The following is a 27,773-nucleotide window of genomic DNA, read 5'->3' as shown; positions in this document are numbered from 1 at the left end:
GACTCCACAATAGTGTGCTTCAAAGTTGATATTTATTTGTATTTTCTCTTTTAGAGTTGACAATGTTTCCAGCATTCGCAAGATACCAATATCATGGGCCTTAGGATTTGTAAAATCTTTGAGCCCTTATCAAATATTTCTGAAGAATGATCCAAAAGCAGCTGAAGCCTTCATTGAAAAAACTGAAGAGTAAGTGCAAGACTTTCATTAACTTGTTGCTGCTTACACTGTAATGAGAGAGTAGGATGGATGTTCGTATATTCAGCAATGTGCCGGCCCAAAAGGAGCAATGCTAAATGCAATCGTTATTTGTTAATTTTGATTTGAGGTTCGCTGCAAGCAGTGCCCTTTCTGTACAGGGGGGTGGGAAGGGAAGAGAATGGGGTCAGGGACTCCTTGGGGTTGAGGTAAATAATAATAATCCTTGCATTTGATATAGTGTCTTAATACATCATTGAGATGTCTCAAAGGTGACATGCACAACAGTGGAACTCCACCTAAGTTGAAATCCCGCCTATGTTGGTGAAATAAAAGTTTCAATCCAGTTCCTGGCAGGTGTATTGTATAAAACTGTTAAAAATGAGCAATCTTGGAGTTGGAATGAATGAGTGTGGGAGGAGAGGGAGAAAGAGTGTCTTTGTACACAGGAGCCAGGCAAAGTGTTGATACTGTGAGACACACAAAAGAAAAGACTTCACTGCAAAACACAAAATACTGCAAATGCTGGAAATCTGAAACAAAAATAGAAGTCGCTGGGAACACTCAGCAGGTCAGGCAGCATCTACGCAGAAAGGAAAGTGAGTCAACATTTCGGGTCCACGACCCTTCGTCAGAACTGGGGCATGTTGGGAGGGAGAGGATTTTAAGGGCTGAGAGAGAGGGGGAAGGCAGGGCAAGGAAGGCAAAGGAGAAAATGGGGTAGAAGACAGGGAATGATGGGTTAGAGAGGTGTTAATAATGCAGTAAGGTCCCTAACCAGATAAATGAGGTGCTGTGGCTTATTGGAACAGTGTAGGAGAACATGGATGGAGAGGTCAGAGTGCGAGTGGCAAGCCTTGCAGTATCACTGCAAACCTGCTGCCAAAGCAATGGCAATGGATATGCTTTTGCACGAATTGGGTACCTTAACCATCTAAATATGTTTCCTGGTTTAACTTCTTCTAGATACAGAATATTCATTAGTGCTTTTATAAAATCTGATTAATTACATGGATCACCAGGCTGACTATACAGCAGATTAGCACCGTCTTTAAAATACATTAAAACACCTCTTTAAAATACATTAGAAGTGTTTTAATATTTAACAAATGGCATGATTCAAGTTAAGATTTAAGATGATTATATAGAACACTACATCATGGAATCACACCCATCCTGACCTCTCCCCACCCTGTTGCTGCACACACAAACCAGCAGAGGGTGATGAAGAGGGACAAGAAGCATGGACCCCAGGGAGTTTTCTTCCCTCCTTTTCCTGGGGCTAATTTAGCCTCCCATACAACTCCAATTGAGAACAAACTCAACACGGACTGGATTTCTTGCAGTAAGTAAGAACCCGGTTCAGCACAAGTTCCTATCCCCACGCTGCAGTTCTTTCCACTGCACCATGCTTCAGCAAGTCTCCATGAGTTTCCACGTTTCCCTTCTTGAAGATAAGCATCACAAGGCTTCTCTCCAGTCACTTCCAAGGAATGTCACCCATTATTAGGGAGTTTTTGAAGATACAAGCCTGGGACTTGCAAAACACCTCCCTAGTGCTCTCATAACTCTTGGGTGTATCTGACAATTTCTCACCACACACTTCCAATAATTGAACAGTAATTGGCACTAAATTGGTAATCTCACTCAAAAAGAAATTTAAGGATGGCAGGCGTGGCATTAAATTATGCTCTCTGAGAACTCTAGTAAAGGAAGTACATTAAAAGTCTCCAGCTGTAAACTTTACTATACAAGCATTGGAAGCAATATCTAATCTACCTTCCATCAAGAATTCAGTCACAGACAAAATCCCTGAGGTTTTAAATAAATCATTGGCTCATTGTGGCTCTTTTCCAATATTCTGTTTGATAAGTTATACCATGACAACCAAACCATTCAAAATCTTTGACTGTATGACCTTCCCACTGCTTGTGCAGCTATGACCGACCTACCCATTAGGGCTATGGGGTGTTGAGTGGGATAAATCTTGCCCCTAGTGACCAATTTCAAACTCTGGTCAATTGTTCTAGCAAAGACAGATTAGTTATTCCTGAATTAATTCATTGATAGATTTTTGTAACACATTCACTGCAACACAATCTCCTCTCCTAAAATCATTGACCCCCAATTTAAAAATATCCAAGGCACTATATTGAGGAAGTCATGATTAATATTCTTCCCTCATCTGAATCCTCCAAAAAGCCCTCATTATGGTCTGTTAAATGTCTGGTATCAATATTGCTTGGGTATGCATCAAATGTAAATTATTTGCCTTATCTGCCTACAATAAGTAACTGAGCTTAATGGTGTGGAGTTCTGAGACATTGTTTCAAGGCACTATATTAAATTCAAGTATTACAAAAATATTACATAGCTCATGTTGAGGTTTTACTAAACTTGGTCCAAAGGATCAGCTATTCCTATAATGAAGATAAAAAGAAAAAAAAAACTCAAATTACTATGATAAGAGGATATAAAGTATTGAATTTTTATTTGTAAAGGAGTGGCAGGCATGTGGAACCACCATCATATGTAATGGAACAAGATTTCACAAAGGACCTACAGGTTCCTGGGTTATTAAATGATATATCAAATGAATTGTATGGAAAGTTAGATGGACTAAAATCCTTCCTGCCTAAAAATTACTGTTAATAAATACTGGAAATATGAAATAAAACAGAAAGGTTAGAAATACTTAGACCCAGCCACTCCCTTCATTCAGTGGGCACCGGCCTACTTCACGCCCCCACCCCCTTATCCACCCTTAAATTGGCAGTCGGACTTTCAGCCTCGGTGTCCCCACTCTCTGGAACTCCATCCTTGCGTTACTCCGACTCTCACCTCTTTCAAGGTCAGTCTCAAGACCTAACTCGTTGACACCTTCAGGCATCTGCTCCCACAACCAATTCGGGGGGCCAAGCCTGGACTTTTAAATGCCTTGAGATGTTCTCCCGACCTGAAAGGCTCTATATCAGAGTACATTTGTATTATATAAACAGCAGATCGATTTCTAACTAAAAGCACAAACTGTGGAAGAACAAAGGGAATTGGGTGTCCATGTACACAAATCACTAAAAACAAGCTCACAGGTAGAAAAAGTTGTCAAAAAGACTAATGGGATGTTGGCCCTCATCTCGAGGGGGCTGGATTATGAGAAAATGATGCTTCAACTATATAGAGCCTTGGTCAGACCTCATTGGGAGTAGTGTTCAGTTTTGGGCACCACACCTCAGGAAGGATATATTAACTCTGGAGGGGGTGCAACACAGATTCACCAGAATGATACCAGGGCTAAAAGGGTTAAATTATGAGGACAGGTTGCATAAACTTGGTCTCTATTCCCTTGTGTTTAGAAGGTTGAGGGGTGATCTGATTGACATTTGCAAAATAATAAAGGGATTGGATTGGGTAGATAGATATTTCCTCTGGTAGAACAAGGGAGCATAATCTTAAAATTAGAGCTTGGCTATTTAGGAGTGAAATTAGATGGCATTTTTTCACCCAACGGGTAGAGGAAATCTGGAACACTCTCCTCGAAAGGCTGTGGACGCTGGATCCATTCACATCTTCACGACTGAGGTGGATATAGATTTGTCAGGTCAGGGTATTAAAGGATACGGGGCAAGGGCGGGTAATTGGACTTGAGGTACACATACAGCCATGATCTTATAGAATGGCGGAACAGGCTCGAGGGGCTGGATGTCCCGGTCCTGTTTCTATATTACCAAAATCAATCTACTCAAATTAAAAGTGCTTTAAAAATGCAATGCATGAAATTGCTTCAAAAGTACTATCAACCCAGTTTTACTCTGTCCCATTTCGACAAAAAAAAGGGGGGCACCGGTCATCCGGACCCTTTTTGCAAAATGAGCAGTGAAAAAGCACACCTTTCAACCTGATGCACTGCACACGGCGGCGCAGACCCTGTGAACCAGTGTCAAACCGGTTTAATTTCCTCACTGTTGTTGCCGACTATCCATTTCCCACTTGTGCCTTCCGACCCCGTCCCTAACCGCCTCCGCTTCCCCACCCCCTGAACCCGCCTCGTGCCCAGGCCCAGCCAACACCCCCTTCTCCCCAGCCCGGAGGCTGCCCACCACAGATGCTGCCCTAACCTGTGCCAGTCTGTCACTGCCAACCCTGATTCTGCCCTCTCTGTGCCCCCCTCCCCTCCCCAGCCCGATGCCGCCCTGCCCTCTGTGCCCCCCCCCTCCCCAGCCCTGCCCTCTGTGCCCCCCTCCCTCCCCAGCCCGATGCCGCCCTGCCCTCTGTGCCCCCCTCCCCTCCCAGCCCGATGCCGCCCTGCCCTCTGTGCCCCCCTCCCAGCCCGATGCCGCCCTGCCCTCTGTGCCCCCCTCCCCTCCCCAGCCCGATGCCGCCCTGCCCTCTGTGCCCCCCTCCCCTCCCCAGCCCGATGCCGCCCTGCCCTCTGTGCCACTCCTGCCGCCCCCATTGGCTGCTGTTGGTTTTTGGTGACTTTTCCCGCGTCAACAGTCAAAACCACGTCAGGCGACACCAGCCTCGTGAGGGCGAGGCCCGGGCCCGGCCCAGGCCCGACAGCCCGTCAGTCAGTCAGTCAGTCAGGCGGCCAGGGTGCGGCGGGCAGGACATACGTGGAGGTCAACACAGTCACCCGCTCGGGCCCCGCAGAACGTTCTGCTTTTCAAACCTTGAAAAGGATCGTCGCGATAACGGACGATCGGAGACCCGAGTCACGTGAGGAGCGTCGATTTCAGGCGGTGGTGGAGCTGCAGTTCCGAGTGAGTCTCTCCTCCCGCCGCCGCTCACTGAGTCACGGGGTTTCCCACTGTCAGACCCCCCCCCCAACCGGAGCCCCAGTGGGAGAGTCTGAGCGGTCCCAAAGCCGCGCGTGCGCACAGCCTCTCGCTGCCGGCGACCAGTTACACCTTATAACAGTCAGTCGGTGCCCGCCGCTGTGCTGTGCTGTCCGCGTCACTGGCTGTCACCGCGGGCTTCTTATCGGTAAGTCTCCCTCACCCTCCACCACCCCTCCTCCGGCCCTCCCCCCCCACTCCAACCAACCAACTGCCCGGCCCACCCCACCCCTCCCACCGGCCCTCCCCCTCAGCCAACCACCAACCGGGATCAGCTGCTGGCGAACTGTGCCCGTCCTGCACAAACATCCCCCCCCCCCCCCCTCATTCCTTACCACCCCATCGGTCCCTCCCCCCGCCCGTTCCCTGGCACCCCCGCCCGCCCCTCCCTGGCACTCCCGCCCGCCCCTCCCTGGCACTCCCGCCCGCCCCTCCCTGGCACTCCCGCCCGCCCCTCCCTGGCACTCCATCCACCCCTCCCTGGCACTCCATCCACCCCTCCCTGCCACCCCCATCCGCCCCTCCCTGCCACCCCCATGCGCCCCCCCTGGCACCCCATCCGCCCCTCCCTGCCACCCCCATCCGCCCCTCCCTGCCACCCCCATGCGCCCCCCCCTGGCACCCCATCCGCCCCTCCCTGCCACCCCATCCGCCCATCCCTGCCACCCCCATCCGCCCCTCCTTGGCACCCCATCCGCCCCTCCTTGGCACCCCATCCGCCCCTCCCTGGCACCCCATCCGCCCCTCCCTGGCACCCCCGCCCGCCCCTCCCTGGCACCCTCGCCCACCCCTCCCTGGCACCCCACCCGCCCCTCCCTGCCACCCCCGCCCGCCCCCTCCCTGCCACCCCCGCCCGCCCCTCCCTGGCACCCTCGCCCGCCCCTCCCTGGCAGCCCGCCCGCCCCTCCCTGGCATCCTCCCCTGCCTCTCCCTGGCACCCTTGCCCACCCCTCCCTGGCAACTTGCCCGCCTCTCCCTGCCACCCCTTGCCTGTTCCCTGCCTCCCTGCACGTTCCCACCTCTCCCAACCCAGCTGCTCCCACCCCAGCAGTGTGCATCCCTCCAGGGAGAGAGTACTCTTTCACGTGGGGAATTTTTTAAATGTGTAGGTTTCCCCGTGTGTCACACACCTCGTTGAATCATAGCCATACTCAAGAGTATACAAACCTAACAGAGTTCCGCATAAGCATATGCCACCTATCCTCCACCCCCCGCACTGTCTCGTGCGGTGTCCCTCAGGGCTCTGTCCTCGGTCCCCTCCTCTTCACCCTCTATACGCTCCCCCTGTGGTGACATCATCCGCAGACATGGGGTTAACTTCCACATGTATGCGGATGACACCCAACTCTACCTTTCCTCCTCTACCCTCAACTCCACGACCACCGATGTCCTGACAGCTGCCTGTCCGACATCGAGTCCTGGACGAGAGACAACTTTCTTCAGCTCAACGTGCGAAAAACCGAGGCCCTCCTGATTGGCTCACGTCAGCGCCTCCGCACCTCAGGCGCTGACACCATCAGCATCCAAGGCTGCACTCTCCACCTCTCAAAGCCAGTCAGGAACCTCTGTGTTCTGTTCGACCCTGAGCTGTCCTTTCTCCCTCATATTCGCGCCACAACTGGCACCGCCTTCCATCACCTCCGGAATATCGCCAGACTACGGCACTACCTCACCCCTCACGCTGCTGAAACCCTGGTCCACGCCTTTATCACCTCAAGGCTGGACTATGGGAACTCTCTCCTCGCCGGCCTTCCCGGCACCAGGCTTCACGACCACATCACTCCCACTCTCGCTCGCCTCCACTGGCTCCCCATCCCCCAGAGGATCGAATTCAAGATCCTCATCCTCACCTACAAGGCCATTCACGGCCTCGCTCCCTCCTACCTCTCTGACCTACTATCCCCCTACCTACCTGCCCGTACCCTCCGTTCCTCTGGCTCCGGTCTGCTCCACATCCCCCGCCCCAACCGCCCTACCATCGGTGGCCGGGCCTTCAGCCTCTCAGCCCCGAGGCTCTGGAACTCTATCCCCCAGTGCCTTCGCCGCCTCCTCCCTTTCCTCCTTCAAGGCCGGTCTCAAGACCTTTCTCTTTGACTGTGCCTTCAGCTCCCCTCTCGACTCTCTACCCCCTCCTCGCTCCCTCCCTTCCCTCCCCTCACCCTGACCATTTCCCCCTTGCTCGGGTCCTGACCCAACTGTACAGCGCCTTGGGACGTCCTCCCGACGTGAAAGGCGCTCTATAAATGGAATCTTGTTGTTGTTTTCCTTTGTAATTGGCTCATTAATGGAACTAAGATGGAGAAAAAGCTGGGGGCGAGGTAACATTGAAACAAATCTTCTGCCTCCTGAATAGAATTGCAAAGCAAACCAAGAGAAATTAGTCTCCTGGATTGAGTTTGGGTCACTAGATGTTTGGATTGAAGTGAAGGCTCTGCAGATTCCTCCCAGTATTATATCTGAACTGATGTTAGCATTTAAAATAGACGTGTTCTAAGTCAGCACATTTTGTAGAAGATTTTTTTTAAAAAGACAGTCACCACTAATAGAGCATTTGTTTAGTAAAAGCATTCTCTCATCCAAACATATTATTGATTTGGAGCATCATGTATATAATATATCTGAAAAAAAAGTCACTTATTGTTAGAAATAAAGTATTCATGACTTTAATTTTCAGTAGCAGCGTTGAGGAAACATGATTACGTTATGCTTACTTTCATTTTGTCAAATTGGCTATTTTAAATATCACTATGCTGGCAGATGTTCTAAATTGCTGCTGCTATGGAATAGCATACATATTCTGTTCTAACTTCAAATTATGTTATTAGTCTTAGAAATAGTGGTCCTGAATTCTGTAATTAACCCTAGATTATTTTTGTGTGAAGTTATAACCGTTTTTTCTACATTTCAGAGTGTCTTATGAATAATCCAAAGCAGCCAAAGCCATTACTAACTGGCGTTCATTATAGACCAAGGAAAAGAGGTAATGTTATTGGAAGCATTGTTACTGAAGCATTAAATTGTCACAAATTTTGTTTTGAATCATTTCTACCTTCCTGTTGAATGTAGATTTTCTTGTTGCATACTGTAAATCTATGGATATACAGTAGAAACCCGGTTTGCAGTCATCTTGGTAATCCAGCCATCTCACAATTGCCTAACCTGGGCTCCTGTGGGCAATTTTTGGTTAGTGCTGTAAACATGCCACCACGGAAGGAGTTGTCCTTATGTGAGAGATTGGACTTAATCAAAAACAGTGAGAGCAAAAGTCATAGACTGTTAGCTGTGATCTATGGCATTGACAGAACACAAGTTGGATGCATTCTCAAAAGGAAGGCTGAATACATGACGGCTTTTGTTTCAAATGTGACAATGTCTTTATTTTAATAAGATTGCAAAGTATGGTTGTTGAATGTTCATCACCCTTGCCCATTACCAATGCCCTTAACATTACATCAGTGACCTGAATCATCCGACCTGTTCAGTAATCAGGTCACCTCACGAAGTAGGTCACTTTTGCCCAGTCCCTTGGGTGACCAGATTAGTGAGGTTCTACTGTATTAACTGCTTTCTCACAAATAGTTATGATTGCGGGTGTATAAGCTACTTTTACTATCAGAAAATAGATTGCCTTGGATTCTACTTGAGCAACTTCCCTTTGCCCATTTTTGTATCCATCTCCCTAGCCACTTATATCATCAGCGGATAGCTGTGCGGGAGAGGGGGCTGTGTGGGAGCTTGTAAGCTTCCTGGAGTCTTTTAATTTGTTTGCCTTTTCCCACACTCTATTCCATGTCTTTCTCTTCCACTCTCTCCACCACATCGCTACAATGGTTCACATCAACACCTTAGCAAGGTGGAGCTCTACACAATAATAGTTTGTTGGCTGCTGTATTGTAACAAGACAATAAGCTTGCACTGTGATTGACATTGCCATTAATTGATAACTGTAAACTACTTTGACTCAAGTTTTATATGTGGGATATATTGCTGTCGATGCAATAGGATTCAGGGTTGCATGTAATTTACAATATGGAAGTACTTGTACCAATACACTTTGTTGTTCACAATGTCTCTGCAGATGAAAAAGAGAAGTTCGAGCCTACTCAGTTTCAAGATTCCATCATCCAGGGTCTGAATGAAACTGGCAGTGATTTGGAAGCTGTAGCAAGATTTCTTGACGCTTCTGGAGCAAAGCTTGATTATCGTCGCTATGCTGAGACACTATTTGATATCCTGGTTGCTGGTGGTATGCTGGGTGAGGACTCATATGTGAACTCTTACGGTTCTTTGACATCTTGTTTTGCAGTTTTTAGAGGCCAATTGTCCTTGTTTTGAAAGAGGGCAATATTTGGTATAGCTGTAGAAGGAATTCTGGACATATGAAGTACATTCCTTCCTTTAAAATGTTTACCTCTTCAGGTAAAATTATCTGGACAGTAACCTAATCCTTTTAATTTTAATTTCTTTCAACTGCTTACTGGAGCTCCCCTATATTGAGTCTCTTGCCTGGAATTGAATTTTGGAATTCAGTGTGTTTAGTTTACTTTTACATCATTGAAGTACAACAACAACATTACATTTGTATAGCGCCTTTAACGTTAGAAGGACATCCCAAAGCGCTGAACAGAGTACAGCATTTCAGAACCAAGCTGGGGTCGGGAGGGGGGAGGGTAGGGGAGGGCTGGCCGATGGCATGGTCGAGGCGGGACTTGAAGGAGGCTAAGGAGGGGGCGAGGCGGAGTGACTGGGGGATGGAATTCCAGAGTTTGGGGGCAAAGTGGTTGAAGGCTCTTCCGCCAATGGTGGGGCGGGTGGGTCGGGGGACGAGGAGCAGGCCGGAGCCAGCTGAGCGGAGGGAACGGGCGGGTTGGTAGGAGGATTAGGAGGTCTCAGAGGTAGAGTGGGGCGAGGCCTTGGAGGGCTTTGTATGTGAGGACCAGGATCTTGAACTGCATCCTCTGAAGGATAGGGAGCCAGTGAAGTCAGGCGAGGATGGGGGAGATGGGGTCACGGAGTTTGGTGTGAGAGAGGACATGGGCCGCAGAGTTCTGGATTATCTGCAGCCTGTGGAGGGAGGAGTTGTGAAGGCCGACAAACAGGGCGTTTGCATAGTCGAGCCTGGAGGTGATGAAGGCATGAACAAGTGTTTCAGTGGCGGAATCGGGCGATGTTACGGAGGTAAGGGAAGGCAGAGCGGGTCATGGCTTGAAGTACGTTGTTATATGGATTTCATTTTCAACTCACAAAAACGAAGCCCATTGACTAGCTTTTGTGTTCTTAGTGATAATTTTTTATGTGAAGTTATTCAATGAAATCATAGAATGATTTAATTCTCCCTTGGTTTTTATCCTGTCGTTTGAGTTGTATCCTGGCAATTGTAACATTATTAAGTTTGAGACGTTGGTCAATGGTTAGCAGGCCTCCAGAACCAAAATGTAATGGCTTAATAAAATGTGATGGCTATTTATATGCCTTATTGATGGCTTATTATAGATGGCTTATTATGCCTTCGTTTCTCCGGGTCTGGCCTCCTCGTCGTCCCCCGAGTCCTCCGCTCCACCTTCACTGGCCGTGCCTTCAGCCACTATGCCCTGAGGCTCTGGAACTCCCTTCCTCACTCCCTTTGCCTCGCTCCCTCCCTTCCTATTTTCAGGTCTCTGCTGAAGACCTTTCTTTTTGACCGTGCCTTTGGTCACCTTCCTCCCCCTCCCCCTGGCTCGGTCCCAGGATCTGTTACTGTGAAGCGCTCTGAGACGCCGTCCAGCGTCGAGGGCGCTATACAAATTCAAGTTGTTATATATTTTGGTTACTTAGTAATAATAATCCTTGCATTTGATGTAACATCGAATCATGTCTTCTAGACATCTCAAAGCGCTTCACAGAATATCCTGTAGTAAATTAACTGTATTTTGTGGGCGAAACGCGGCAGCCAATTGTGCACACCAGTGTCCCGCCAAAAGTCGTGGATTGAAGTGACCAATTTATTATTTTTTTTGGAAGGAATTATTACCCCCGGAAAAGCAATCTGCCAATCGACTGACAACCAGGTTCCTACTTACTGCTAGGGAAACAGAGGTGTATGGAGTATGGAAACGTGCCCAATGTTTCACCCTGCCGGGAATTGAACCCAGGTCTCTTGCTTGCGAGGCGAGTGCTCGAACCACTATGTTTGGTCCAGTTAAGAAATACTCAAGCATCTTCTTAGCCCAACAGGGGTGTTCATTAACTTGGTTTGCTTGTCCCCCAGTTGGTGAAGCAAAGTATGGAACTGATCCCATGTGTTAACCTGGCTCAGGTGATGGCATTCACTCCCCTGAGTCAGAAAGGTTGTGGACTTGGAACCCATATAGCCTATGCTGACACTCCGATGCAGTGTTAGGGGATGTTACATTAGTGGAGGTGCTGTCCTTTGGATTAGATGTTAAACTTATTTTTCCACCTCACTTTGTGACCCCCTGATGTTCTGACAGCCTGCCTGACATCAGGCGCTGGATGAGCGCAAATTTCCTTCAGCTAAATGTTGACAAGACAGAAGCCGTACTCTTTGGCTCTCGTCAACGTCTTAAATTGCACGGTTCTCACCTCCTCCACCTACCCGACCTCCCCCTAAAACTCTCCGAACCCGTATGCAACCTAGGCATCAGGTTCGACCTCCAATTATCCTTTCTTCCCCACATCCAGTCCCTCACCAGCACCGCTTTCTTCCACCTCCTACGCATCACCCGTCTCCGCCAATATCTCACCCCAAAAGCCGAAACCTTGGTCCATGCGTTTGTCACCTCTCAGCTGGACTATTCAAATGCCCTCCTCGCCGGCCTCCCCTCCACTACCATTCATAAAATCCAGGTCATCCAGAACTCTGTTGCCCGCATTTTTCCTGCCATGTGCAATTGGCTGCCGCGTTTTGCCCACAAATATACAGTCACTACACTTTATGGTATATTCTGTGAAGCGCTTTGAAATGTGTAGAAGATGTGAAAAGCGCTATATCAAATGCAAGGATTATTATTATTATTCTTAACCACACCAAACTCTGCTCCCCGATAACCCTAGTCCTTGCCAGACTGCACTGGCTGCCTGTCCCAGAGAGGATTGATTTCAAGATCCTCACTCTTCTCTTCAAATCCCTCCACACCTCTGCAGCCCCTATCTCTCTGACCTCCTCTCTCCTCACAACAGTGCCCGTTGCCTTCACTCCAATGGGTCTGGCCTCCTCCTTGTCCCCCGAATCCTCCTCTCCACCATCGGCAGCTGTGCCTTCAGTCACTACCTCCCTTCCTCACTCCCTTTGCCTTGCCCCCTCTTCCTATTTTCAGATCTCGACTAAAGACCTTTCTTTTCGACCGCGCCTTTGGCCACCTTCTTCCCTCTCCCCCTGGCTCAGCCTTGGGATCCGTTATTGTGAAGCGCTCTGAGACGCCGTCCGGCGTGGAGGGCGCTATATAAATCCAAGTTGTTGTTCTTAAACTGAGGCACTGATTGCCTGTTTAGGTGGACCCTAAAGATCCCAGGCACTATTCGAAAAGAAGTGTCCTGGCTAACAATCGCCCAAATAAAATTGACCCCTCACTCACAAACGGTTTCTCCTCTAGCTACCACACTGTCTCGTGCGGCGTACCTCAAGGCTCTCTCTGTCCTTGGTCCCCACGTCTTCAATATCTACATGCTCCCTCTTGATGACATCATCCACTGACATGGGGTCAACTTCCACATGTATGCGGATGAAACCCAACTCTACCTCTTTGCCTCCACCCTTGACTCCAGTACCACTGCTGTCCTGACAGAATGTCTGTCGAACATCAAGTCCTGGATGAGAGCTAACTTTCTTCAGTTGAATGTCAACAAGACCGAGGCTCTCCTGGTTGGCTCCCGTCAGTGCCTCCACATCTCAGGCCTCCACATCTCACAACATCACCATCCAAGGATGCACACTCCACCTCACCGAGCCAGTCCAGAACCTTTGTGTCTTGTTTGACCCTCAACTGCCTTTTCTACCCCACATCTATGCCATGAACCGCTCTGCCATTCCCCACCTCTGCAGCATCGCCCGCCTCATATACGCATTCATAACATCCAGGCTCAACTACACAAACTCCCTGCTTGTCGGCCTCCCCAGCTACTCCCTCCATTGGTTACAGATCATACAGAACTCTGCAGCCCATGTCTTTGTCCATCGTTTTACCAAAACAAATATAACTTTTGTCTTTAAGGATTTTAATATTCTGATTACAAAATTCATTCCAATGAAACCTGTGTCATCCATCATAATTAAGGATGAATGAATGAATTTGGCAGAGGTACCACAGTAGCTATGTTGATGAAACTATGGCAATTGTACTGGAACATAAATCCTCTCTTGAAAATCAGTATGACTAGAATTATGGCCATCAACAAATTGAGAATAGAAGAAATCCTGTTCTTTAATAAAAAAAATTCTCACTGCATTGCTGTGAAGATTGATTGATGTGGTGATTCATTATTATGTGATATTTTGGCAATCTCTTTTATAAATCTAATTCCATCCTGTATGTGCATGTGTATGCACAACCTAATATTGTCTGCTGGACTCTCCAGTAACTTTCTATCTTAAGTCATGATTACTGTAGTCAAGTCTCTTGACTTGTAGTCAAGACTCTTGCATTGGAGATGAATAGGAGTTGGATGACAAATGGGGGGTGGAGTCTATTGTGCTGATCTTCACAAATTCTCCTACTTTCTCCTCCACCCCCTACCCCCCCACTGAGATTTCTTAAAATGGTAATTGTATTGTTCCAAATGTAAAGGTGAGGTTTTTTCCCTAATTTTGTTTTTTTAAAAAAAAGCTATTTTCTTTGTGTTCATGAACGAACCAAAATAATGTCCAGTTAATGATGCCAGGCAAATAATGGCATTAGCACAAGTGGAATTATTAGGTAAGGGAATTGAGTCCCTAACATCCTTGAGATATTATCCTAAATAAAGGTGCTATTTAATGCAAGTTGTTTTGTGGAATTTTTTAGCATTCTTGCACACATGTACAAAGTTATAGTGACTCTGCATGTGCCAGTCAGTCGCATATTGTGTGCACGCACATAACTTTTTTGGGGGCGGGAGGAAGGACAGAAGTAGATGTTGAACAGGTAGAGAGAGGGGGAGGGGAGTGGGGGAGAAAGAGATAATAGAATGCAATACAATGACATGACAGCCGTGAAGAATTATTTGTATGGAAAATGTTTATTAGGGTCATTTTAATGTACCTATTCTTTTTTTAACTTCTATAATTACCATATAATACTCTTTACTTTCTTCCCCCATTATATATTTGAAAATGGTGGTGGTTATCTTATAATTGAGGTTGCTTTAGGTTCAAAACAATGAGTAATATGGCCTTGTAGATCAAAACTACCATATATTTATTTCTATATACAGTGGAAGCCGCTTAAGTATGCACACTTATTTTAATTACGATGGTTAAGTTGAGCAAAATCTGGTTATTTTGGGCAAATGCCGCACTGATTGTCACCACTTTCGTCTGCTTACTCTGTGTCTCGAGCAGCTTGGGGATGGGAGGAGTCAAATCATGATTGATTGACAGTGGACTCCAGCCATTCACAAGCGGGTATGGGCTGTCAAATCAGTGAGGGGGAAGAGGAATGGGGAAGCAACAAGGGTGTGAATGGGGAGAGTCAAATCATGATTGATGCCAATCCATTCACAAGCGACTCCAGCTGTCAATCGCCTTGGAGCCACTGCTAATTGGTCCCTTTTGCGCCCAATGGGAATGGGAGGGAGGAGGTGCTGACTCCGCTCCTCTGCTGGGTGGGAAGAGGTGAGGGACTTTGGTTAACCTCGGATGCTGTTTAAGGCGGACAAAATGTCTGCCCCGGATGTGTCTGGTTTAAGCGGTTTATACTGAGAAGTTTCCCTCACTCCCATCCACAAACCTTTCATTAATATAGTGTTTTATACATATAATGTCTCAAGTAGTTTATAAATGAGATTAATTAGAAGTAAAGCCATTTCTGAGTCGCCATCCGGTATGGAGGGCGCTATATAAATCCAAGTTGGTGTTGTTGTTTCACATCCTATAAACAGTTAGGTGTAGACAATGCATTTGAATCTGGGTGTAAATTAAATTTGGAGGAAAATATAAGGCAGATGAAAAAGCTCCACAGTTTTTGAAATACAATAAAATGCTGTATGCTGAGTATCCATTTCAATTTCTTATGTGGAATTGGAGTGGAGCTGGCTTCCCAGCAAAATATTTCAGCTGCCCATGAGGTTGGGTCAACAGGTAAGCAATAACCAAGTGCGAGTCTAGGACCACTGCTGTCCTGACAGACTGCTTATCAGACATCAAGTCCTGGGAAAGCCTTAACTGAAAGTTGACAAAAATATAGTCCATTATAATCCATTTAATGGATCAATTGATCCATTAAATGGATTATAATCCATTTATGCTTTTGTTGTTTGGTTTTTGTCTTTAGTTGAGTAGGTTGTACTACAAAAGATGTATGTTTCTACTTTTGCTCATTTCTTTCCACTTTGTAGCTCCAGGTGGTACCCTTGCTGATAACGTGACACGCACCGATGTCTGTGTATTTGCTGCACAAGAAAACCTAGAGACCATACGTGCTTATGCTCTGGTAAGGTTTCTTGTCTTTTATGGTCTTCCCCACCCTCGCCCGGCTCCACTGGCTCCCCATCCCTCAGGGGATAAATTTCAAAATCCTAGTCCTCGCCTTCAAGGCCCTCCATAGCCTTCCTCCTTCCTACCTCTGTGACCTGCAAGCAACAACTCAATCTCTCCACTCAGCAGGCTCTGGCCCGCTCCACGTTCCCCTCCTGGCCCGCCCCACCATCGACGGTTGGGCCTTCAGCCTCTCTGCCCCCACCCTTTGTAACTCCATCCCACAGTCTCACCTTGCTCCCTCCCTTGCCTCTTTCTAGGCATGTCTCAAGATCCTACTCTTCGACCGTGCCTTCAGCCACCCTCCTACCCATGCCCTCCCTACCCTTCACCCCTCCTGATTCCAACCCCTGTTCGAATCCAAATCGTTGACTGTCCAGCACCTTGAGACGTCCTCACGACATGAAAGGTGCTGTAAATTATGTAATTTGTTGTTGTTCTCTTTGCTTTAGGAAATGTGCAAGGTAGTAATCTGTAAATCAATTAGTAGTTTTAGTTATATGGCCTCCACACATGATGCTTGTTATTGTGATTCTAATTTTATTTTACAGGTTTTTAATAAGTTGATCAGGCGTTATAAATACCTGGAGAGAGGATTTGAAGAGGAAATCAAAAAGGTTTGAATTTATTGAAGTGACTGTTGCAAAAACTAAAATTTACAAATTGTGTCATCATATTTTTTGTGTGTGTCAAATTTGATTTGTTATTTATGAGTTGTCTCCTGCAGAATAACTGGAAGAGGAGAAAACTGGGGAACTATTTACCTGTATAGACTAAACAGAGGGGTGGCGGGGGTGAAGGAAAAGGGCATGTATAGATGGCCAGGGGAAAGAGGGAGAGAAGTGAAAGGTGGGATTTGATGCTTGTACAGATGACTGGTGGGAGAGAGAGGAGTAAGAAAATAATCTGAAAATGCAGACTATTACACCGTCATTACAGCTGCATTTACGATGTTCCAAATTTGATTTGTTTCAGCTGCTGCTATTCCTGAAAGGTTTTACAGAATCTGAGCGAACCAAGCTGGCCATGCTGACTGGAATATTGTTGAGCAATGGAACACTGTCTGCTTCCATTCTGAGCAGCCTCTTCAATGAAAACCTGGTCAAAGAAGGTAAACTCTACAATTTGTCATTCAAAGGTTTCCACTGTTTGCAGAATAAATAATTGTATATCCTCAATATCTGGTTAAAGATATTGAGGATGTACAGCTGGGTATACTACTAATTAATCAAAATTTAGATCCAACTTTCTTTCAAACCACTTCCCTACCAATATTTTTGGGTAGTGCTGAGAAACCTCATTTATAGCCCAGGAATACTGAGCCTTGGTTGCTAGACTGGTCCCTTGACTTGTTGCAGGGAGGAGTTGGCCACATATAGAAGTGGTTACTTTGGGCTCAGGAAGGGTGATTTAGAAGCCATATGACCATCAACCGATCATTGTAAATTATTGCTCTGGCTTGGTATTATTGGTCTCAAGTGTGTCTGTTTAAAACTAAACTCAACCTTTCTGAGATGCACCAATTTGTTAAATGTCGCTGCATCTCCTGAGGAGATGGATTGAGGGGAGTGTTCGTTGCTAAAGGGAAAATACTTTTTTTAAATAGATGTTTCTTCTATAGCTAGGGCAATTACTTTGAACAGAACATTCTTTCCTTTTTTCCTCCCATTGGGTCCTTTATCCTTTTAAGAAATACGATGTAACAGAAGCGCAAGTCAATCTTCTTGACAACCAGATCTAGGGTACTTTGTTGCTGATCCTTTTTTCACCATTGTTCTTATAATACTTGTAATGGCTTCAAAGAAGAAGAGTAAAACTTGAACAATGAATGTTTGATACGGGAGTTCTCAGTGGAACTTTAGAACGTCAATACAAAAGTGGCCATATGCACCATCATACCTGCACAGTTCCTCCAATGAAATGTTTAACAATAAATCTCACACAAGTCTTATCTATTTAAATCGTATAATCATATGTCATACATGCACCATTGGCTATTAATTTCCTACCAAAAAACATTTAGATTTCTTTGCATGAGTCGTATTTTATAAATTGGATGAATAGCAAATCATCTCCTAACTCAGTGCTGCTTACCGAATGTTGTTGGCCACGCTTGTTTCAAATATTACATTGAAATGAAGTCTTAACCTGTCCCCGCATGGGTTAATCATATAAAATCCGATTTATGCGAGTTTGCCTGGAACTCATACTTTGGCCAAGCCATCTTAAATGTTATGGTCCCGACTGACACAACTTTTGTGAGTTTTACTGTACTTTAATCCCATTTAAATTGATGTTCTTTACCTTCCAATATTTATTTATTTATTCTTGCATTCAGTTGCCTGATTTGTGTGCGTAGATTCTTACCAAATAATGTTTTATTTCACTAAAAGGATGTGTTGGTTTGTTCAGAAATTTACCTTTCCTCAGATCAAATCTGAAACATTTCCCACTTTCAGTGTTTTTTCTGACTGGAATGTATCTCCTTGTGTTGTAGCGTGATTGGGCATAAAAAGTTGTTGCCCATTTTACTTGTGATGTGGTGGTGTACTTCAATATGTGGAGGGTTTCCCTGGTATGTGTAAGGCAGCTGTGCTTTTGATAAGCATTTGTTCTAAATCTGCACTGCATTGCTCCAAGCTTTTCTAAAATGTAGATCTTGTCGTCTTGAGTGTCAATTTTCTGTACTGTTGTTTGTATTGAGATCAACTGAAGATGAATGCTTTAGGTTACCTGCAATAGGCACAATATTTCTTAGTTGAATGTACTTCAACCTCGGATTTGCTTTTAACATGGCCATAGAATATCTTTGTGAACTGACGCTGTTAAATTTGAGTTTATATTCTATTCAAAACTGGGCAAAGTGGGATTTTGTACGTGACCAATGTCCTAAAATGGATGGCATATATATATATATATAGCTTTTTGCATGCAGAGGTTGAACTATAGTCAGTTAATATTAATCTTGTGACTTGGGTTCCTAAATCTGTTGCCTTGACATTTTCTTCTGATCAATATAAGGATTTAACCATTTTTATAACTGCAAGTACCTCCAAAAAAAAAACTGACTTTGGTTGCATAACTGGCACAAACAAAAGAATGAATTAATTGCCAAACCTTGTTCTATCGCTTGTTCCAGGTGTTTCGGCAGCATTTGCTGTGAAATTGTTCAAATCTTGGATATCACAGAAAGACATTAATGCTGTTGGAGGAAGCCTTCGAAAAGTTGGCATGAACAGCAGATTACTGGTGAGTACCAAAATCAACCATTTAAAACTACAATGCTCAAGACTCAAAATAGTATATATCTGAAAGTATTACAATGATTGTTCTTATGTTGATAAGTTTTGGACAAAATCCATAGCTTAATGTTCAGCCACATCAGTAAAGATGGGCAGATCCAATCTGTGATTGATCTTTTTAAGAGTTGCATGTAAAACAAAATGTCTCTGGAAAAGCTGTTTGAAGGGGCAAAGTCATACTGCAACATATTGTTAAAGTGGTGGTTGATGGGGGCCTGGAGAGGGGAGTGTAGAGAGAGGAGAAAAAAATAGTTAATAATAAATATAATAATCCTTGTATTTGATATAGCGCCTTATCATGTCTTTGAGGCGTTGCAAAGAGCTTCACAGAATATACTGTAAAGTGGAATTGACTATATATTTCGTGGGCAAAATGTGGCAGCCAATTGCACACAGAAGTGTTCCACAAACAGTCATGGATTGAAGTGACCAATTTATTATTTTTTTTTGAAGGAATTATTACCCCCGGAAAAGCGATCCGCCAATCGACTAACAACCGGGTTCCTACTTCCTGCTAGGTAAACACAGGCGTGTGGAGTAAGGAAACTTGCCCAACATTTCGCCATGCCGGGAATCGAACCCAGGTCTCTCGCTTGTGGGTGTTTGCGCTTTAAAATGTTATAGTTTCTAGGAGAGATTAAAAAGTAGATACAGTAGTAACCTTTGGAAAAAAATAAGTAGAAAATGTAATATTTTGTTTGAATTGCCCATTTTGTTCAATCTGGATTGATACTACTCAACTTTCTGCAGTGGTTAAAGGCTTTGAGTACATAAACAGTGTGAAATTATAAATAATAATAATCCTTGCATTTGATATGACTCCTATGATGGGAAGATATCAAAGTGCTTTACAGGATTTATTGTAAAGTGTAGTGACTATTTTTAAGCAAGCTACAGCTACAGATTAAAAGTTGTATGATTCTGTATTTGGGTTTTTAAAATTTATAGTTTGTGGGAGAGGTAAGGAGTAAACACAGTGTTAAGTGTATTCCGTCCAATATAGCACCTTCCTAATCTGGATTTGGATGTTTTCTTTTGGAGAACTCAATTTGACCTATTGAGACGTTTAAAATGTACAGTTTTGTCACTTGATAAAGAGAAACAATAATGTAATTCTGAAATATTGCCCTCTAAATGTTTTTGTTCTACAGGAATTGTTCCCGCCTAACAAGCAGAACTATGATCATTTTGTTAAGTACTTCACTGATGCAGACTTAAAGGAACTTTCAGACTTTGTCCGTGGCCAACAATCTCTTGGAGCACGGAAGGAGATACAGAAGGAGCTCCAAGATCAAATGGCTCGTGGTGATCCTATCAAAGAGGTAACTGGATGAGTTAGTGCAATTTTTCACTTAGACCAAATGCAATTTTTAACTTGGAATTAGTAAACCTTTTATCAAGATTATATCAGAGCAATTTGGAAAATAATTTTGTACAAAATATTTTAAAAGCATTACACAACTTCTTTTATCTCAATTAATTCCAAATCAGTTAATTTTGTAAAGCTTATAAAATATATTGTAAATGGTACAGGATTTTAATTTAGTTGAGTTTTAAACTTGAATTTACTGAATTATGTTTTCATTTCTGGAATCGGCCACTTGCTATAACACCTTGATGGAAATGGCATGTTCTACGACAGGAACGGATAGCATCAAGTTTTAAATCTAGATGCTTCCCTTGTCTCCTTTATATGGTATAGAGTCCAACTTAATAGATACTCACATTTGTCTAGGCTTGAAAACATTCGTTGGTGTTACTCTTTTTTTGTTTTGAAATGCAAGGCCCTCACTGTGAGGCAAGTTGTTTGAAGCCCTGGAAGCTTTAGATTTCCACTATCGATTCAGATACCTCTCTTAAGTAAGACTCCTCTTTAATTTGGTTTCTCTACTCATACTGAGCTTGCTGAGCGATTTGAATGTTTTCATCAGACCTTTTTTTTGGTCAGCTAGGTAATTTATGTGGAAACCTATTACCATGTTTAAGAGGATTCAGACTGAGAGTTGTAAGCCACCTTATACATGGAAATTTCTCTAGCTTACATTGAATAGTTCAAACCATTTTATCAAGGACAAAATGTAAAGATGCATTTTTACCATTCCATCCAAGCAACCCATTTGGCACTTGTCAAGAAACTGTTAGCTCCAAAATGAGTGTGCAATTTCCCATTGTATTGGCTAACACTAATGAAGAGATTGAATGTTTCGAAGTTATCTAACCATAGGTATGATCCTGAAACACAAAGGCAACTTTTAAAATCAATTTTAATAGTGTCAGTTGAGCTTTCAGTTGAAGTTTATCTGTACAATTATTTCAATTGAGCAGCCTATGGGAGCAAAAAAGACAGAGTGGTAAACTGCTATAATTTGTCTGCAGTACTAACTTGTGAATTTGATACCTATGTATTACGCATACTTGGCTTAATATGCCAATTGGGTCACATTCATCATATGCTTTATGAATCTTAATTCTGTATTTTTTCTGCTTGAGGTAGTTCTTTCAGGTAGATTGTGCTTTTTCCAGTTGAACCGATGACCCTGCCTAAAGTCTGTGCCTTTTAATAGCATACCAGTTTTCCAGCGGAATCCTGGTAACCACTGGCCTGGACTCAACTTGCGCAATTATGAATTAAAGTTGTTCTGCAGACAGTGAGCCCTCAAACAGATGTTCACACACACTTCTGTTTATTGAGAATAAATTTGTCTTTCCCACCTATAACTGATACTATATTTATGTTTCTACTCAGTATACATACCATGAATAGATTGAGTTTGACCATGCAGAAATTATAGGAACAAGATAATTATATTAACTGTGTCCTTTGGTAAAAAAGGTTTCTTTCTCTTGCTGTCATTACAAGCTGCAGCTTTACATTTTGTTTTTAAATTTCCGCTAGCATCAGTTTATATATTGATCACAGAAAGCCCTGCTCTATTGCTGACAGCCACGTAAAACAACAACATCAGTGTGCTGCTTCAGGTATTTTTCCTCTGTTTACCTAGCAGTAAGTAGGAACCCGATGTTAGTCGATTGGCGGATTGCTTTCCAGGGGGTACTAATCCCTTAAAAATAATAATAATTTGGTCACTCACTCCACAACTGATGTGTGCAATTGTCTGCCTCGTTTCACCCATAAAATACACAAGTCACTGCACTTTACAGTGTATTCTGTGAAGCGCTTTGAGACGCCTTGAAGATGTGGTAAGACACTGTATCAAATGCAAGGATTATTATATTATAATTTTTCTCATGAAATTGCTACTGTTCTTAGGTTGTAGCAAGATAGAGCTTGTTTACCTTGTTAACCCTAACCTTGATAACCCTAACACTATTGTATTATTACTCTTGGAAAACTATTCCTTCATGAATACTATTTATTTCAGGAAAATGTTGTATAATTTGAATCCTTGCAATGCTATAGATTTTCATCTTAAAATGGAAAATCTGAGTCTGTCAAATATATTTTACTGTTTTTTGTGGAGGTTTGCTTAAAGTGGATGCTAAATGGTGTGCAACCCACAAGTTCGCAGAAATTACTCATTGTTTCGGTGGGTTTTGTTCTCTTGTATTTAGATGCATTGTGGGGAGCCAATTCCCTGAATGTTACAGGAGTAACAGCTCACACTGCTTATTTAGCAGGGATGTACACAGGCCATTTCAGATATGAACTCATCTAAAAGAGGAAATAAAAATAGGACAATTTGAGGGGAGGGATTAGAATTGACGTAAAACGAACAAAGTGCTTAAAATATCTTAATTAATTAACAGATTATCACATATGCCAAAGAAGAGATGAAGAAAAGCGGCATCTCTGAGCAGACCACAATAAGTATTGTCTGGGTCAGTGTGATGGCTGCGGTGGAATGGAATAAGAAGGAAGAACTAATAACGGAACAAGCCATTAAGCACTTAAAGGTAACTTTATTTGTAATACATCTTCCATCATGCAAAATCCATCTTGCAAAAGTCAGATTTGTAATGTAGCCTTTGGAGAATTACAAGTCACACTGATTGTGCAATTGCATCAAATTATTCAGGAAGGGTACTTGTTTCAAATTAGCCAAAGGCTTAAAGAATTGGCTCAAAAGATATTACTTTGACTTTCTTAAGTACTGGTGTTAAGCTCTGAGCATGAGTGCTGTTGCTCAGATACTGTAAATTACTAGTTGTATCTTGTTCGATACGGTAGACCACACTATCCTCCTCCACCGCTTGTCCTCCCACCTCAACCTTCAAGGCCCTGTCCTTGAGTGGTTTAGGTCGTACCTCTCCCACCGTCTTCATTTTGTTTCCACAAACGGCTTTTCCCCAGCCCCCGCACTGTCTCGTGCGGTGTCCCTCAGGGCTCTGTCCTCGGTCCCCTCCTCTTCACCCTCTATATGCTCCCCCTTGGTGACATCATCCACAGACATGGGGTTAACTTCCACATGTATGCGGATGACACCCAACTCTACCTTTCCTCATCTACCCTCAACTCCACAACCACCAATGTCCTGACAGCTGCCTGTCCGACATCGAGTCCTGGACGAGAGACAACTTTCTTCAGCTCAACTTGTGCAAAACTGAGGCCCTCCTGATTGGCTCACGTCAGCGCCTCCGCACCTCTGGCACTGACACCATCAGCATCCAAGGCTGCACTCTCCACCTCTCAAAGCCATCAGGAACCTCGGTGTTCGGTTCGACCCTGAGCTGTCCTTTCTCCCTCATATCCGCGCCACAACTGGCACCGCCTTCCATCACCTCCGGAATATCGCAAGACTACGGCACTACCTCACCCCTCACGCTGCTGAAACTCTGGTCCACGCCTTTATCACCTCAAGGCTGGACTATGGGAACTCTCTCCTCGCCGGCCTTCCCGGCACCTCCCTCCACAAGCTGCAGGTCATTCAGAACTCTGCAGCTCGTGTACTGTCCCGCACCAGGCTTCGGGACCACATCACTCCCACCCTCGCTCGCCTCCACTGGCTCCCCATCCCCCAGAGGATCGAATTCAAGACCCTCATCCTCACCTACAAGGCCATTCACGGCCTCGCTCCCTCCTACCTCTCCGACCTACTATCCCCCTACTTACCTGCCCGTACCCTCCGTTCCTCTGGCTCCTGTCTTCTCCACATCCCCCGCCCCAACCGCCCTACCATCGGCGGCCGGGCCTTCAGCCTCAGCCCCTAGGCTCTGGAACTCCATTCCCAGTGCCTTCGCCGCCTCCTCCCTTTCCTCCTTCAAGGCCGGTCTCAAGACCTTTCTCTTTGACTGTGCCTTCAGCTCCCCTCTCGACTCTCTACCCCCTCCTCGCTCCCTCCCTTCCCACCCCTCAACCTGACCATTTCCCCTCTGCTCGGGTCCCGACCCAATTGTCCAGCGCCTTGGGACGTCCTCTCGACGTAAAAGGCGCTCTATAAGTGAAATCTTGTTGTTGGTTCCCAACTGTGGTGGTCAAATGCACACGTCTGCACGCCTGAATGTTACTGGAGTAACGGTTCACTGTGAAGCTCTTTGAATCATCTCAACAAAGTGATAAGGCGCTATAACAAATGTGAGGATTAATACTGTTGTTATTATTAATGTGGAGAAGGTAAATTCTCCTGCTAGGTTATTTCCTTTTTGACCAGTCCTTTTCCTCTATGAATTTATAAGCTCTCAGTTTTAGCGGCTGCATTTTTTAACTGGGGAAAGATTGTGGACATGGACACTTGGGTGTTGGGGGCTATTATTCTTATTATGGCCTGTCTGGATATTATCACTGAGCTTAAATTATTCCTGGAAAAGTTCAATTATTTCAATACATTTTTATAGTTCTGGTATTTTTGTGTTTGATCTTCCAAACAAGGTATAGTAGAGCTAGGAGGCCGCACTAGAGGATTCCTATTCAAGTTTCAAACTTAGTAATGCGGTGGTCCGGATTACTTATGTATAGAATATCGCCTCATTCAAAAAAAAAATTATATAAGCCTTTCAGGGCAGAAGATTCAAGTCTCACTTTGACTTATGAAAACTAGACATGAAAAACTGGGTGAATCAAGAGACAAAAGATGTAATGTAATACCTAAACTATAATTTCCCTGTAGCATATAGAATTTATTTATGAGTCCAGGCCTGTTGTTTTGAAAAACGTGAAAAACGTGAAAAGTGGCCCGTGAGATGATGTGGGAACTGATACAACAACTTGCATTTAAATAGCGCCCTTCACGCGGGGTAGTGCCCAGAGCGCTTGAAATGGATGCAGTTGGAATGGAAGCACTCTGGATCACGATATGTCGCACAAAGGGAAATAAATGTGCTAGTGGCCCATTTTTGAAATCTGTTGCATCAAATTGAACAAGAAGAGATAATTTAGAATACATCCAAGAGTGCAAGAGATGATATGTAATCCTGATAGGATGCTCCTAATTTACCAGGCAAGGATAAAGGTTGTGTGGGGAAACTGTCCTGGGAAGACTCATATCATGGGATGTAATTTGTATGAAAGTGTCAATCCTGGACCACTTATGTTCAACCAGGTGGGAGTGGTTTGGAATTCCTTTAATGGGAAATTAGTGTTTGAATCTTTTAAACAAGCTAATACCCTGAAAGATTTAAATTTTATTTGCCATATAAAATTAATCCTTACATTTGGCATAGCACTTTTCACGTACGTTTGACTGGCACCGACCTCCGGCTCCCTCACACCCTCCGCCCCACCATCGGAAGTCGTGCTTTCAGCCACTAACCCCCAAAACTCTAGAACACTTTCCCCTCAATCCCCTGCCCCTTCTCTCCCCTCTTTCAAGCCCTGAATGATGACTTTCCCGTCCATGCTTACGGCCACCTCCCCCAGGCTTGGAATCAGGCTCCGCCACTGTTAAGCGCTCTGAGACGCTACCCTGGGTGGAGGGTGCTATATAAACACATGTTGTTGATGATGGTAGGACATTCCAAAGCACTATAAAGTGCAGTAACTCTGCTTTGAGGGTGAACATGTAAGCGATGTGAAATCAGTACAGATGGTCTTGACTATTACATATGTGATAAACCAGATTCCATATAAAATACATCGTCATGTATTAATTGTCTTTCTTTTGATCTTTCAGCAATACAGCCCTCTTCTAGCTGCCTTTACAACCCAAGGTCAGTCTGAGCTGACTTTGCTGCTGAAGATTCAAGAATACTGTTATGACAACATTCAATTTATGAAGACCTTTCAGAAAATTGTGGTGCTTTTCTACAAAGGTATATGTTTGTGGAGCGCAGATACTGTGAAAGAAACTAAAAGGCAATAATTTAATCAGATGAACTCTTGGACAAATAAGTAGAGTGAAAGCAATCGATTAACACCTAAGCAATCTGAGCAGATCAAAAGCAATCTTTTGAACATCTAAATATGATTGCTGTTTTTTTCTCCTCTTAGCTTGGAAGTAATTAGAGGCCATTCCGAGCGCTGATTATTTTTGTGATTGACTTTCTATTCCTTGTTATCTTTCATGAAAGGCTATATATACATGCAAGTTTTGGGGTTAAAATTTGTGTTCTGAGAATGAGGTAAACCTCAGCATGATTCGGAAACATTAGGATGTAATTGCTTGAAATGTAACTATTTGGTGGAATTTTACTCGTTACAAATAGGATTAGAGAAAAATGTTTTTCTTTTGACAGTATTATGATTGTCATGTCCTTTGCTCCTTAAGCTGATGTTCTGAGTGAAGAAGCCATCTTGAAATGGTACAAAGAACCCAGTACAGCAAAAGGAAGGAGCATCTTCCTTGAGCAAATGAAGAAATTTGTTGAGTGGCTCAAGAATGCTGAAGAAGGTAAAATTGGACAGTCTTGATTAAATTTGTACTATTAAAGATGGTATACTTTCTCTAAGGACACAGTTGAGATACACTTAAAAATATTCATAGACCTATTGGTCCAAAATGAGACATTGAATATGGTGAAGATAATACAGTCAGGCCGGTTGTGAAATATCTACAAGTATGTTGTCTGCCAATTTCTCTAAATTGGATATGATTGGTAGTTTTTATCATATAGCCGTGCACAAGACCAAAAAGCATCTTCTACCCCTCCTGTCCTTTTTGGCATACTGTTGCCTACTATCTAATCTCTCATTACAAATTTAACTGGCTGTTTGGAAACTAAAAATGACATGTGAAAACTGCTACACGTTCTGCCCCTCTGCCATCTTGCAGATTTATCACCTCTGTGTAAAAGTAATTCAATTGTAATTGCTCACCTTCTTATGGATCAGGCAGTGGACTTCTTGACAATATAAAACGTGTTAATTGTATGCCAATGCCTACAGTTAGACACGAGGCTACATTTTGCTTGCTTTGAGTAAGTAGAATGAAATCGTCAGTATCAGAATGAAGAGGAAATCAAGACGCACATCTAACATTATTATTAGCTCATATGTTCTATATTGAAGGCCTGAAGTTTGTCTATATGGTAAATGTATTCTCCTCTCCACAGAATCAGAGTCTGAAAGTGAAGAGGACTGAAGGTGGAAGACTGTCAGTTGAAATCATGTTCTGTATTTTTAATAAACCACAGGGTTTGTAGAATTGAATTTCAGAGTTCATAAATTGTCTTCATTGGGCCTCTTACCTCCTGTATTTTCTACCATAATATCTAAATGTAAATTAAGGGCTTTACAGTGATCTTACTGGTTCATTTTAATTCAGTGTTTCTATTTATAACAGTTATTGCAGACATCTTCTGAATTTAAATTTATATCAACTGAGTCAGCTGCACATTTACTTCTGACTAGTTGAACTGGGTATTGGGAATAAAGGG

General features: G+C 44.0%; 1 protein-coding gene across 3 annotated transcripts; it reads left to right on the top strand.

The window, feature by feature from the left end:
* LOC103190298 (basic leucine zipper and W2 domain-containing protein 1) lies at positions 1–27,546 on the top strand. Of its 3 annotated transcripts, none has more exons than XM_042336465.1 (12): positions 1–189; positions 7,942–8,013; positions 9,112–9,288; positions 15,564–15,658; positions 16,254–16,319; positions 16,678–16,813; positions 18,842–18,951; positions 20,156–20,326; positions 22,773–22,919; positions 26,072–26,210; positions 26,666–26,788; positions 27,450–27,546. In XM_042336465.1, the coding sequence occupies exons 1-12, from the start codon at positions 147–149 to the stop codon at positions 27,476–27,478; spliced, it is 1,308 nt and encodes a 435-aa protein (XP_042192399.1). In that variant the 5' UTR covers positions 1–146; the 3' UTR covers positions 27,479–27,546. The 3 variants fall into 3 exon arrangements, with proteins under 3 accessions (XP_042192399.1, XP_042192401.1, XP_042192400.1); XM_042336467.1 differs by lacking the exon at positions 1–189 and adding an exon at positions 4,907–4,958; XM_042336466.1 differs by lacking the exon at positions 1–189 and adding an exon at positions 5,128–5,181.
* The last annotated feature ends 227 nt before the right edge of the window (positions 27,547–27,773 follow it).

This window comes from Callorhinchus milii, unplaced genomic scaffold (genome assembly GCF_018977255.1).
Source record: "Callorhinchus milii isolate IMCB2004 unplaced genomic scaffold, IMCB_Cmil_1.0 Scaffold6, whole genome shotgun sequence".
NCBI lineage: Eukaryota > Metazoa > Chordata > Chondrichthyes > Chimaeriformes > Callorhinchidae > Callorhinchus > Callorhinchus milii.
The sequence above is the reverse complement of the archived record's forward strand: the minus strand, read 5'-3'. Positions and strand labels throughout refer to the sequence as shown.